At 42.4% G+C, this 13,250-nt stretch overlaps 1 protein-coding gene across 2 annotated transcripts in view; it reads left to right on the top strand.

Annotated features, from left to right (window-relative positions):
- The window catches only part of gpr19 (G protein-coupled receptor 19), a 48,315-nt gene extending 43,969 nt beyond the window's left edge, over window positions 1-4,346 (top strand). For both annotated transcript variants that reach the window (XM_039772483.1, XM_039772484.1), the window contains exon 2: window positions 2,449-4,346. In XM_039772483.1, the coding sequence (XP_039628417.1) occupies window positions 2,449-3,694 (1,246 nt within the window). In that variant the 3' untranslated portion in view covers window positions 3,695-4,346. The remainder of the gene's footprint in view (window positions 1-2,448) is intronic.
- Window positions 4,347-13,250: the final 8,904 nt, after the last annotated feature.

Genomic DNA, 13,250 nt, shown 5'->3' with positions numbered 1-13,250 from the left:
TGGGAAGGAGGACCCACGTTACCTCTTGGGCTGTGCCCGGCCGAGCCCCATGGGTGCAGGCCCGGCCACCAGGCGCTCGCCATCGAGCCCCACCCCCAGGCCTGGCTCCAGAGGGGGGCCCCAGTGACCCGCGTCTGGGCAAGGGAAAACGTCGTCCACAGTTTTTATTCTTCATTGGAGGTGTTGAACCGTTCTTTGTCTCATCCCTCACCTAGGACCAGTTTGCCTTGGGTGGCCCTACCAGGGGCATAAAGCCCCGGACAACATAGCTCCTAGGATCATTGGGACACGCAAACCCCTCCACCACGATAAGGTGACGGCTCAAGGAGGGGCTCATATACACTGCTGCAGGAAATCAACCTCGGAAATAATGGCAGTGAGACTAGAAGAGCCAAGTCTGAAATATACTGTATCTAGTGTAATTAAACATGTTATTTCATTATTTTTACATTTATTGTGACCTTAATTTCTTAGCTGTGTTTATTTGGTTTTCTACAAAATGTACAAAAATGTGCTTTATACTCACTAAAGTATTCATTTCCCTAATCATATTTAAGTTTATACTCTTTATTTTCTCATTCACTGTTTTTTTAAAGAAGCCACTTGATGATGAACACACAATTGTAATTAAATATGAATTAATAATAATAATAATAAATAATAATACATTTTATTTATACAAGGCTCCTTTCAGAGAACTCAAGGACACCGAACAAACAATAAATAAATAAAAGACACAATTATAAACAACTTAAAACATCAGAAAATCTAAAAATTAAAACCAAACAAAACCACTATAATTAGGAGGAAGAAGAAAAAGCCATTTTAAACAAATGTGTTTTAAGTTTACATTTGAAAGATGAATATGATTTGATATTTCGGAGATCTGCAGGTAATGAGTTACAGTGCTTGGGAGCAGAACGGCTGAAAGCTCTGCTCCCCATGGTGGTTAGACGGGAGGGAGGAACGGTCAGATGGGTGGAGGAAGAGGATCTAAGGTTACGGGATGGAATGGCAACATGTAGAAGGTCAGACAGATATGGAGGGGCGAGGTTATGGATGGCCTTAAATGTTAGTAGCAGAATCTTAAAATCAGTACGAAACTTGATCGGGAGCCAATGAAGCTGCTGCAAGACCGGAGTAATATGGTGAAAAGATGGGATTCCAATGATGATACGTGCTGCAGAATTCTGGACTAACTGAAGCTTGTGAAGAGATTTATTAGGGAGACCAAAGAGGAGAGAATTGCAGTAGTCCAGCTGAGAAGTGACAAGACTATGAACAAGAATGGCAGTGGTATGAGGAGTGAGGGAGGGGCGAATGCGATTAATATTACGTAAGTGGAAGTAAGCAGACCGGGTGATGTTATTAATGTGACATTGGAAAGATAGAGTACTGTCGAGGATGACACCCAGACTCTTGACCTGAGATGATTGGGGAAACAACAGAGTTATCAATAATAAAAGAAAAATTATGGGTTTTGGATAATGATGATTTTGAACCAATGAGGAGAACCTCAGTTTTATCACTGTTTAATTTAAGAAAATTTGAAGAGAACCAGGATTTCATTTCAGAAATGTAGTCAATAAGCGAGGGTGGTGGAAAAGAGGAGGTGGGTTTACCAGCAAGGTAGAGCTGGGTGTCATCAGCATAACAGTGAAAATTAATGTTATATTTGTGAAAAATATTGCCAAGGGGAAGAAGGTAAATAATAAAAAGAAGAGGCCCCAGGACAGAGCCTTGGGGCACACCAGAAGTAACAGCGGTGGGTTGGGATGTGAAGGTTTTAAGCTGAATGAACTGAGTGCGGCCTGAGAGGTAGGATCTGAACCAATCAAGTGGAGTGTGGGTAATTCCAATCAAAGATAATCTATTAAGGAGAGTGTTATGACAAATAGTATCAAAGGTCGCACTCAGATCAAGAAGGATGAGAATAGTGATTAGACCAGAATCAGCAGCCATAAGGAGGTCATTGGTAATTTGAACAAGTGCCGTTTCTGTACTATGAAGGGGGCGATGACTCCACTTCTAAACAAGTTGGTTTTTGCACACATGCCTACTTGTTTTTAATTTTTAAGCAGTTAAGGAAACGATGTTAACAATAAATTAATTCTTAAAATTAAGCAAAAAAATAAGGTAATAAAAGGAGTCTTTGTGCTGTAGGATAGGAGTACAGGGTACTGATCCAACATATTATTTAAAGCAGTTTAACTTACAAAGTAAAGTCACATCCTGTAGTGCGGAACCATAAGTCTTCCCGATTGTTCAGGTCTGAGTTGGTGTTGTAGCCTATAAACATTATGAAGATGGCTTCTACCAAAATCTTAAGTTATGTGGCTGACACTGCAATTTATTCCCCTCTAAATATTACCTTATAGTGGAACTTGATAACTGAAATAGATGTGAATATCATTGAAAGTAATGAAATGTGATTTTTTTCTGTTGCAGGTGTTGTTTAAGTACAAAGTTCATCATGGTGTTTCCTGAAGCGATGGATAATTTTAAACCAGATTCACTACTCCATTTGGTAGAAAATGCCACAACGCTGGCCAGTATAAACCTGGGAGACTGTTTTGGTGACAGCTATCATCCTACAATGAACGTGTCTGTTCTTACATATGAATTAATGACTGGGCAGTTGGCAATTGCCACTTTGATATTTACAATATTGTGGTTAATTTCAGTCTTTGGGAATGCTCTTGTGTGCCTCATTATTCACCGCAGCAGGAGGGCTCAATCCACCACCAACTATTTTGTTGTGTCAATGGCTTGTGCAGACTTGCTTCTCAGCTTGACCAGCTCACCTTTTACACTGCTCCAGGTGGCATCAGGACACTGGGTTCTCAGTGGTGTGATGTGTAAACTGGCGAGATATGTCCAGTATCTGGCACCTGGTGTGCAGATTTATGTTTTGCTTTCTATCTGTATGGATCGTTTCTACACAATTGTCTATCCCCTGAGCTTCAAGGTCTCACGGGAAAAAGCCAAGAAAATGATCCTTGCATCATGGTTGTTTGACATGGCCTTTGTTTCCCCGAGCCTTTTCTTTTTTGGCTTACAGGGGGACAACCACTGCAACTTCTTTCTGCCCGAAAACTGGAAGGGGATTTTATATGGAGTTATCCACCTTTTTGTGGGTTTCCTTGTCCCATCTGTTGTTATTATCTTTTTCTATCAGAAAGTTGTGAAATACATTTGGAGGATAGGCACGGATGGAAGGACAGTGAGGAGAACGATGAATATCGTCCCAAGGACTAAAGTGAAAACCATCAAAATGTTTCTGATGCTAAATTCATTGTTTATGGTTTTCTGGCTTCCTTTTTATGTGGCTCAGCTGTGGCATCCCAAAGAGACTGACTTGAGACAGAGCTCTCTATTATTCACAGTTGTCACATGGATATCCTTTAGTTCTGCAGCATCGAAACCCATTCTCTACTCCATTTATAATGCTAACTTTCGACGTGGCATGAAAGAGACCTTCTGCATGTCATCTATGAAATGCTACCGAAGTAATGCCTATGCCATCACAACCAGTTCAAGGATGGCCAAAAAAAATTATGTTGGGATCTCGGAAATTTCAGCTCCTACAAAAACTATAACTAAAGATGCCATTTATGACACATTCGACAGAGAAGCAAAAGAAAAAAAACTTGCTTGGCCTATCAATTCAAATCCACCCAATACATTTGTATGAAGCAAAAGTGAAAAAGACTGAATAAGGACTTTAAAATCCTAAACGGTTTTGGGGCATTTCATTCTGCTAGAGTTGTTCAGATACAAATTCATTTTGCAAAGTATGATCTTGATTGGATTTTATTTGTTTAACAGTGGAATTTTAGAGTACAAGATGCAGTGAAGTGTACAGTTATGGTTGTTAATTTTGTGTACACCAAGCGGAAGAATGCTGCATTTTCTATGAATTTCATTAAACCCTGAAAACATTTTAACTATAAAATATTGTTTATTATTAAATATCAAGATAAATACTTTATTTAATGACGTTTACTGGGTGTCTAAACCATTGTTTCAACAGGGTAGCACACAGTGCAGCAATTAACATTTATTTTAATACAACACAGCGTAAACAGAGTTATGTCCTTATTTCATGTGTAACATTTCACTGCTCCAAATTATGATTCATTTTTCACACCCATTTATTCCAACATCAGAACTCAAGGGGTGAAACCTACCCCAGAAGAACTGGACGCAAGGGAGAAACCGACAGTGTGATGACCACCAGTCCTCCACAGGACACACACGTGTCCAGTTACTTTAGAGCAGGGGTCCCCAACTCCGGTCCTGGAGAGCCTCAGTGGCTGCAAGTTTTCATTCTAACCCTCTTCTTAACTAGTGACCTGTTTTTGCTGCTAATTAACTTCTTCGGAATTAATTTTATTTGACTTGCTCTTGAAGACTCGGACCCCATGTTTCTTTTTCTTTAATTAGCAGCCAAACAATAATGAAATACAAAATGAGCCAAGACAACTGGTGTCCATCATACAATATCTGAAAATAAAGAAAGATGATGGTCTCAGGAAAGCTGATCTGCTCAGGTCCCCAAAACATTTTAACAGTCATCTTAGAAAAGAGAAAACCAACAACTTCTGAAATGTATGCTACTGCACAATGAGAGCAGCAACAACCCATGGATTTAAAAAACGTGTTTAATTAACAACAAGAATCAGAGCCTAATTAGGCCCGGACTTAGCTGGTCGTCTGTTGGCTCACTCACTTCACATTTGATTTCTGTTTGGGTTGCCATTTAAGGAAAGAAATGAAGTAATTCAGAGGGAACAAATCTTAAAAAAAACAAGTGAATTAAAATTAATTTGCAGCACAAACAGTGCACTAATTAAGAAAAGAGTCAGAATGGAAACCTGCAGCCACTAGAGTTGGGGACCCCTGCTTTAGAGTCACAAACATCTTTTAAACATGGTGAGAAAGTTATTGGGCCTGGGTTCAAATGCAAAATTCTGAAGCCATGAGAAAGAAATGCTAATCACCAGTGTCTCACTACAAGTCCTTACTGCTGAGAGCTTTATATCAATAGACAATGTGGTATCTCATCAACAAAGGCCTACAGAGATTGTTTTGAATCTGCATCTGAAATGATGAGCATTCCAGAAGTCAAAGAGATGCCTACTTGTTTTGGGTAGGGCTCATAATTAAGCTGAAATTTGTTTTGCTTATGTAAAGTTTTTCTGCATCATCCCCACAGTGCCTCAACTGCCTTTGTGAGTGACAAATCATGAAAGTCTTGTATAATGATAAGGCAACTATCTTTTACGTTATATTGAGAACACAATGGCATTTTAATAGCAGCAAATAGTTGCATATTTGTTATGTACATTTGAAAAGCAGCACGTTCCCAAATGTACCACCTTAACTGCTGTTCACCATTCCAACATTTGCCTTTGCCTTTGTATCTTCATGACAGTATTGTAAAAATTCTCACTAATTAAACTATTTTTCAAACTGTTACTGTATTATTTATTTATCAATGGTGCATATTCATTGCTGGGTGACATGTGCATAACAGCTATCATTAATCAAAATTTTTACTGGTTTAAAGGATGACAGGCCATGTTCCACGTGAGCCAAAGTTAAAATTGAAACTAGCCAGAATATTTATTAAAACTGCAATGTTTTTCACTGCATGATTATATACATGTATTATCATTAATAAATAGGTTAGCAAAAAGATGAATTTCGACTGTAATCTTAGTTTAATGGATGATATAAACCAACTTTATTTTCCCTGTTTTCCCAAGCAGATAACTTAATGTTTTGAGCATGTAACCCAAACACACTCACTTTACTGAACAGCAGTTTATTCATAACGCCAAGATATGTTTTGATATACTGTATATATTACTGTATATACACACACTCACATAGCCAACACCAGAATTACTGACACCCTTAAAGTTAATGGGTAAAAATAAAGATAAAATAAGCAAAACTTATGTTTCTAATATCGCTGTAAATATCTGGAGAATTTCTTACTTTTTATCTACTAAAATACAAAACAAACTTCATTTTATTTTGAAAATAGTGCATTCTCTGAAAAACATAGGTGGCACAATGAATGACATCCCTGAAGGATATCTCTCTATTATAAAAAAATAAATCTTGAGATGAGACTGTTGACAAGAGATTTTCTCAAGTCCCGCCCCCCTCTCAACCATTTACGGTTAACGGCCCACGGTCCTCTCACCTCTCGTTCGCCAGACACAGTTCCTGCGCTCTTAACTCTTATAATTTTTTACGTTTTCCTCACTTTAAGTTCCCAATAAAAAAAGACTTTTTTTTCTTATTGAAGAATGTCATCCTGAAGGGTTATTATCAACAGAAGAAATGAGTACACGGGTAATTCTAGCACCAAGAAACGAAGTCAAACAAATTTACGTGAAAATTGCCGATAGGCTACAAGGCAAATTGGTTAAATGCGTATCAACAGACTATGCTGAAACAGTTGGTGGTGATGGTGCGGAAGATGAAAACATCAACATACAATATCCCGAAGAATATCTACAACCGTTAACACCATCCGGTCTTCCACCGGCTGAAATACTGTTGAAAGAAGGATGTATCGTAATGTTATTGCATAATTTATGTATGAGTGATGGGTTATGCAATAGGACAAGATTAGTTGAATTCAAAATTGGTCGAATAATTCTGACATGTAAAATTTTAACGGGCAACAAGAAAGTTAATGTAGAACATCTTCCGTGGAAAACATTAGACACCAAAGGAGATCTTGATATGCCATTCATATTAAAATGTTTATACAGTTTTCTGTTAGAAAAGATTTTACTATGACAATTAACATATATATATATATATATATATATATATATATATATACATATATATATTGTCACAGGTGGCTGGGTGTGGTCGACAATCAGCCGCCTATTTAAGGAGCCACCGCCCTGCAATCAAGGCTGGAGTCGGATGAGGAAGAAGACGAGGTCGGTGCAGAGGAGGCGAGGAGAGGCCCAAGTAATTTGTGTGTGGAGAAAGGACTATTGAGAGCCTGGACTTTGGGGAACTGGGGGGGGTTTGGTGGCGGTGCACATAGACTTTGTATATATTAGATGTATAAATAAACGTGTGGTGATGGCTGAAACGGTGTCCGCCTGTGTATGTCCGGGCCGCTCTATTTCACAGTGGCGTAGTCGGCAGGATGCTCCACCTGGGTCAAGATGGGGACCTGCAGTCATGGTAAAGTCTGTGAAAGGCCCGGCACAACAGGGGAACTCACCCACGTGCCGCAGGGGCGGCGTGCACCCAACCCCGCAGCAACGGAGTGTATCATGGACCGTTGGAGGTCCTTTGGTGGACTTTGTGGTTCAGGGGCGGCTCACCAACGCGGAGCCCAGGAAGGTGGCTGCCCTGAGAGACGCTCTCCTGTGAGAGAGGAGAGCAAGATGGCCGACCGGAAGTCTCTCTTCGTGACAAACGCGGGATTGGACAGCATGTCCTGTTCTCTCGCCTATGATTGGTCGAAGGCGAGAGCAGGGAATGTCCGTCCCGTGCACCAAAGAAACCCGAGTGGGCCGCAGGGAAAGGCCCATAGAAAGCAGTTGATAAGTGGAACTACTCCTAAGGTAAGCCTACCGCCGGCTGCTTCTCTCTCCTTGGCGGCAATTTTGCAGGACTTACAAGAAGAACTGTGCCGTGTGTTGTTGCTGCCGGCCAAGCAATGTGCCCTTCGGGCAGAGACGCTGGAATCAGGAGGGATGGCAGTGGTGTTGGATTGAGAGCCGCAGGCAAGAGAAGATCAGCGCTCTGCAGGAGCTCCTGGACGGAGAGGCACAGCGGGGAAGGTAAGGGAGACCGACCCCGTGAAGCTCCGGACGCCAGTGGGGCTGGGTCTGCCCTCTTACAATGGGCAGATCCAAACCGCCGTGGCGTCCCAAAGTAAGCGGAGGAAGCGGCTTGGGGAGGACGTGCCGCTGGGTGCGCACGTCCCGCGAAGGGCCGTCCTCTGCAGATGCAGAGGAGAAACCCGCAGCTTGGGAGGTGGTTCCGTGGCGAGGACCGCGGACTGCTCGAGTGGGGAAGCCAAAGGAGGGAGCATCAGGGTGCCGATCGGAGCGGAGAGCGTTGGCCCAGCTGAGAAGATGAGCCGAGAAGCTGCGTCGGGGCAACATCCCCGTCCCTGGTTTTTCTGTTTTATTTATAGGTTCGGGCCGTAGGCTACAGTGTGTCGGCTTGCTGCCGAGACGTTCACGTCCTCACGGAATGGTCTGCTGGTCTCTGGAGGTCTCAGCTAGCGGGGGAGTATTGTCACAGGTGGCTGGGTGTGGTCGACAATCAGCCGCCTATTTAAGGAGCGACCGCCCTGCAAATTAAGGCTGGAGTCGGATGAGGAAGAAGACGAGGTCGGTGCAGAGGAGGCGAGGAGAGGCCCATGTGATTTGTGTGTGGAGAAAGAACTATTGAGAGCCTGGACTTTGGGGAACAGGGAGGGGTTTGGGTGGCGGTGCACATAGACTTTGTATATATTAGATGTATAAATAAACGTGTGGTGATGGCTGAAATGGTGTCCGCCTGTGTCCGGGCCGCTCTGTTTCACAATCTATATATATATATATATATATATATATATATATATATATATATATATTTATATTTTGTGAACCTCGCCCCGGACACAGACAGGCAGACACGTTCATGTCACCCACAATCACTGGTTTATTTTCCATTATTCTTTTACAATTCCGCTCACCAGCCCCAACTCCTTAGTCCAGGCCAATCCAATGCCTTCTCTTTTCTCCTTTTCTCTCTCTTTCTCTCTCTTTCTCTTTCTCTTTTCTTCCCACCGCCTCCTTCCTCCTCCAGACGTTGCCACTCTTCCACCCGACTCTTGTCAATGACTGGAGGGAGGCGGCCCCTTTTATAGGAACCGGATGGGCTCCAGCTGCTTCCGGCAATCTCCGCGGACACACCCGTGTGGCGGAAGTGCCGGCTGCGCGCCCGGAAGCCGTCCGGGTGTCCCCTGTCGTCTTCCCCCCGGCACTTCCGCCACACCCTGGAATAATGAGGCACTGGGGCGTCGCCTGCCGGTGGCCACGGGTCCCTACAGGGCTGGGCTTCCAAGCCCTTTACCCGAGGCCTCCTGCATAACCAGGACGGACGCCCTCTCTCGGTCTGGAGGAGGCACATGCCCTCCTCTGGTCCTCCAAGGCGTCCCGGCCAGGCTCCAGTCCCGGCCGGCGACCACACGGGATAAACCGGCATCGGCGCCGCCTGGCGGTGGCCACGGGTCCCTACAGGGCTGGGCTTCCAAGCCCTCTACCCGTGGTCCCCAACAGAACCAGGACGGACGCCCCCTTGCGGTCTGGAGGAGGCGCGGTCTGGAGGACCACAATATGTACACATACACACACACACACACACACACATATATATAAGCAGTATATATACGTACATAAATATCTCAATGTGATCACAGAGTTCCAGTTTTGGGGTACACATTAGCCATGAGGCAGTGGCCCATCACCGACTAATTCCACTGGTTAAAGTTGTGGCTCCAGGAACATTTTTTTGTTTCTAATCTCTATGCAGATGCTTTGCACTTTTCATTTCAAGAAGAAGATAGAAGCGCTTTCTGAATAATAACTCATCCATTATTATTATCTATACTAATAAAAGGCAAAGCCCTCACTGACTCACTCACTCACTCACTCACTCACTGACTCATCACTAATTCTCCAACTTCCCGTGTAGGTAGAAGGCTGAAATTTGGCCGGCTCATTCCTAACAGCTTACTTACAAAAGTTGGGCAGGTTTCATTTCGAAATTCTATGTGTAATGGTCATAACTAGAAGCTATTTTTCTCCATTTACTGTAATGGAGTTGAGCTCGAAAGTCGTGGGGGGCAGAGTTTCATGTGACATTATCACGCCTCCCACGTAATCACGCAGTACGTAGAAAACCAGGAAGAGCTCCAAAAACCGCTGAAGAAAACATACATTATATAATTAAGAAGGCAGCAAAACAATTAGAAGCGAGCGAGTGACATATAAAACCATATTCAGTGGCTCACGTGAACTGACGCAGTGCGCAGACAAAAAGCAACAGTTCCAAAGAGTGCTGAAAAAAAATGAATTACACTGCTACGCTCAAATAGACAAACCACACGCCGTGGTGCAATAGTAGAGGCTTCGCCTCTAGCGCCGGCTTCCGAGGTTCGATTCCCGAGAGGGGATGCACTGAATATGTACGCGCTCTTCTCGATATATTTTAGCCTCGCATCCCCTTGGTTTGAGACGTATGAAAAAATATGCAGTTAACGCAGAAAGACAGATCACCAATTGAAGCTTTATGAATAATGGATACTTTATTCGCGATCAATGATTGTTTTGGTAAAGCCATACTCAGTGTATTCATTAGATGAACGGTAAAAAAGTAAGAGCGAGGGGAGGATGACTTATTGAGGCACGCAGGCAAAACCACAATAGCGCACGGGCTCGATGTACTGTAGTGCACGTCAACTCGATCTGAATTGCACGATCACATTTGAAAAAATATATCTTTTCAAGTTCTATTTACTCCATATGTGTCAAACTCAAGGCCCAGGCCACATCCGGCCCGGCGTGTAATTATATCTGGCCCCGAGATCATTTTATATATTATTGTTATTAATGGCCCGGGGATATGAAGCGCTGGTAACACAATAAACTACAGATCCCATAATGCAGCGCTTCAGCTGCCTTGCCGAACACTTACCGCGTTAATCAAGTCTAGCTTATGATGCTGCAAGTTATTGCGAAGCTAGCTCACACGATGCTGAAGAGAAAAGGTGATTCTGAACATAGAGCCTTTAAAAACCGATGGGAGGCTGAGTATATGTTTACTGACATTGCCGGTAAACCCGTGTGTCTCATTTGTGGAGCTAATGTGGCTGTAATTACAGCATTTAATCTAAGACGGCACTATGAGACAAAACATCAAGATAACCTGAAAGACCTGAATGCAATGCACAAGATACAGACAGCAGAAGAGTTTTTACCCATGCAAAATCACAAAGTGATTTCAAGTGAAGCTACTTTTATGGGAGACACAAATGCACCAGTGCAACTTGCCCCACTTTCCCTGTTGCCAAGTAATGTTGAACCAAGTCGGCACAACGGTGTTCCCAAATATGCACTTTGCTGATAAACTGAGCGCACTGCGCACTGAGTTCGCACGGCGCTTTGGTGGCTTTGAAGAACAAAAAAAGAATTTTGAGTTGTTTTGCAACCCATTTGCAATCGATGTGGAAACTGCATCTGTGCAGATCAGATGGAGGTGATTGAGCTGCAGTGTAATGGCACACTGAAGGCAAAGTACGATACTGCAGTGCCCGCACAGTTTATTCACTCCATTCCCGCAGAAATGCTCCAGCTCCGTCTACATGCGGCTCGAACCTTGTGCATGTTTGGTAGCACATATCTGTGTGAGAAGCTCTTCTCAGTGATAAAGACTAACAAAACAGCACACAGGAGTCGCCTCACTGATGAGCACCTGCAGTCCATCCTGAGAATCTCCACAACACAGAACCTCACACCAAACAGAAACGAACTTGTGGCCAAAAAAAGATGCCAGGCGTCCAGCTCTAAAATGACATATGAGCAAAGACAACTGAATGATTTGATTTGTTATTGCTGAAAAGAACACATTTTATTTATATTTCCAGGTTTTGTTATGCACCATGTTCATACTTGAATTTGTATAATTTTGACAGGATATATTTTTATGGAGAGCAAAATCTTTTGGGATATTTAAAATTTATTTTTTAAGTTTATTTTTTATGTAAAATTACATAAGAGTAAAGAAATTTGAATGTTTGTTCTTTTAACGTTTACTTTATTTCTAATTTGTATAATTTAGACAGGATATATTTTTATGGAAAGCAAAATATTATAAGTTATTTAAAAGTTTGAGTTTATTTGAGATGACAATCATGTTACGTTATTTTCAAAATGTTTCCTTTTCTTTTTCATTGCTTCTTTAACACACTACTTTTCCGCTGTGAAGCGGGTATATATATATATATATATATATATATATATATATATATATATATATATGTATGTGTGTATATATATATATATATGTATGTGTGTGTATATATATATATATATAACTGTGTATATACAGTATCTATAATAATAAAAGGCAAAGGCCTCACTGACTGACTGACTCATCACTAATTCTCCACCTTCCCATGTAGGTAGAAGGCTGAACTTTGGCAGGTTTATTCCTTACAGCTTACTTACAAAAGTTAAGCAGGTTTCATTTCGAAATTCTACATGTAACGGTCATAACGGTTGACAACGTCCACCATGTTGAACTTTCTTATTTATGGCCCCATCTTCACGAAATTTGGTAGGCGGCTTCCCTGCGCTAACCGAAACCGATGTACTTACTTATTTCGATGGTATGACGCCACTGTCAGCCGCCATATTGAACTTTCCAACGTCACCAATTTTCTAACTTCCCGTTTAGGTAGAAGGCTGACCCCATCTTCACGAAATTTGGTAGGTGGCTTCCCTGCGCTACCCAAAACCGATGTACGTACTTATTTCGGTGGTATGACGCCACTGTCGGCCGCCATATTGAATTTTCCAAACGTCACTAATTCTCCAACTTCCCGTGTAGGTAGAAGGCTGAAATTTGGCAGGCCCATTCCTTACAGCTTACTTACAAAAGTTAAGCAGGTTTCATTTCGAAATTCTACGCGTAACGGTCATAACGATCAACAACGTCCGCCATATTGAACTTTCTTATTCATGGCCCCATCTTCACGAAATTTGGTAGGCGGCTTCCCTGCGCTAACCGAAACCAATGTACATACTTATTTCGGTGGTATGACGCCACTGTCAGCCGCCATATTGAACTTTCCAACGTCACTAATTCTCCAACTTTCCGTGTAGGTAGAAGGCTGAAATTTGGTACTTATTTCGGTGGTATGATGCCACTGTCGGCCGCCATATTGAACTTTTAATGGAAACCGATGTCCGTACTTATTTCGTTAGTATGACACCACTGTTGGCCGTCATATTGAACTTTCCAACGTCACTAATTCTCCAACTTCCAGTGTAGGTAGAAGGCTGAAATTTGGCAGGCCCATTCCTTACAGCTTACTTACAACAATTAAGCAGGTTTCATTTTGAAATTCTATGCGTAACGGTCATAACGGTCAACAACGTCCGCCATATTGAACTTTCTTATTTACGGTCCCATCTACACGAAAT

This window comes from Polypterus senegalus, chromosome 12, assembly GCF_016835505.1.
Source record: "Polypterus senegalus isolate Bchr_013 chromosome 12, ASM1683550v1, whole genome shotgun sequence".
Classification (NCBI taxonomy): domain Eukaryota; kingdom Metazoa; phylum Chordata; class Cladistia; order Polypteriformes; family Polypteridae; genus Polypterus; species Polypterus senegalus.
The sequence above is the reverse complement of the archived record's forward strand: the minus strand, read 5'-3'. Positions and strand labels throughout refer to the sequence as shown.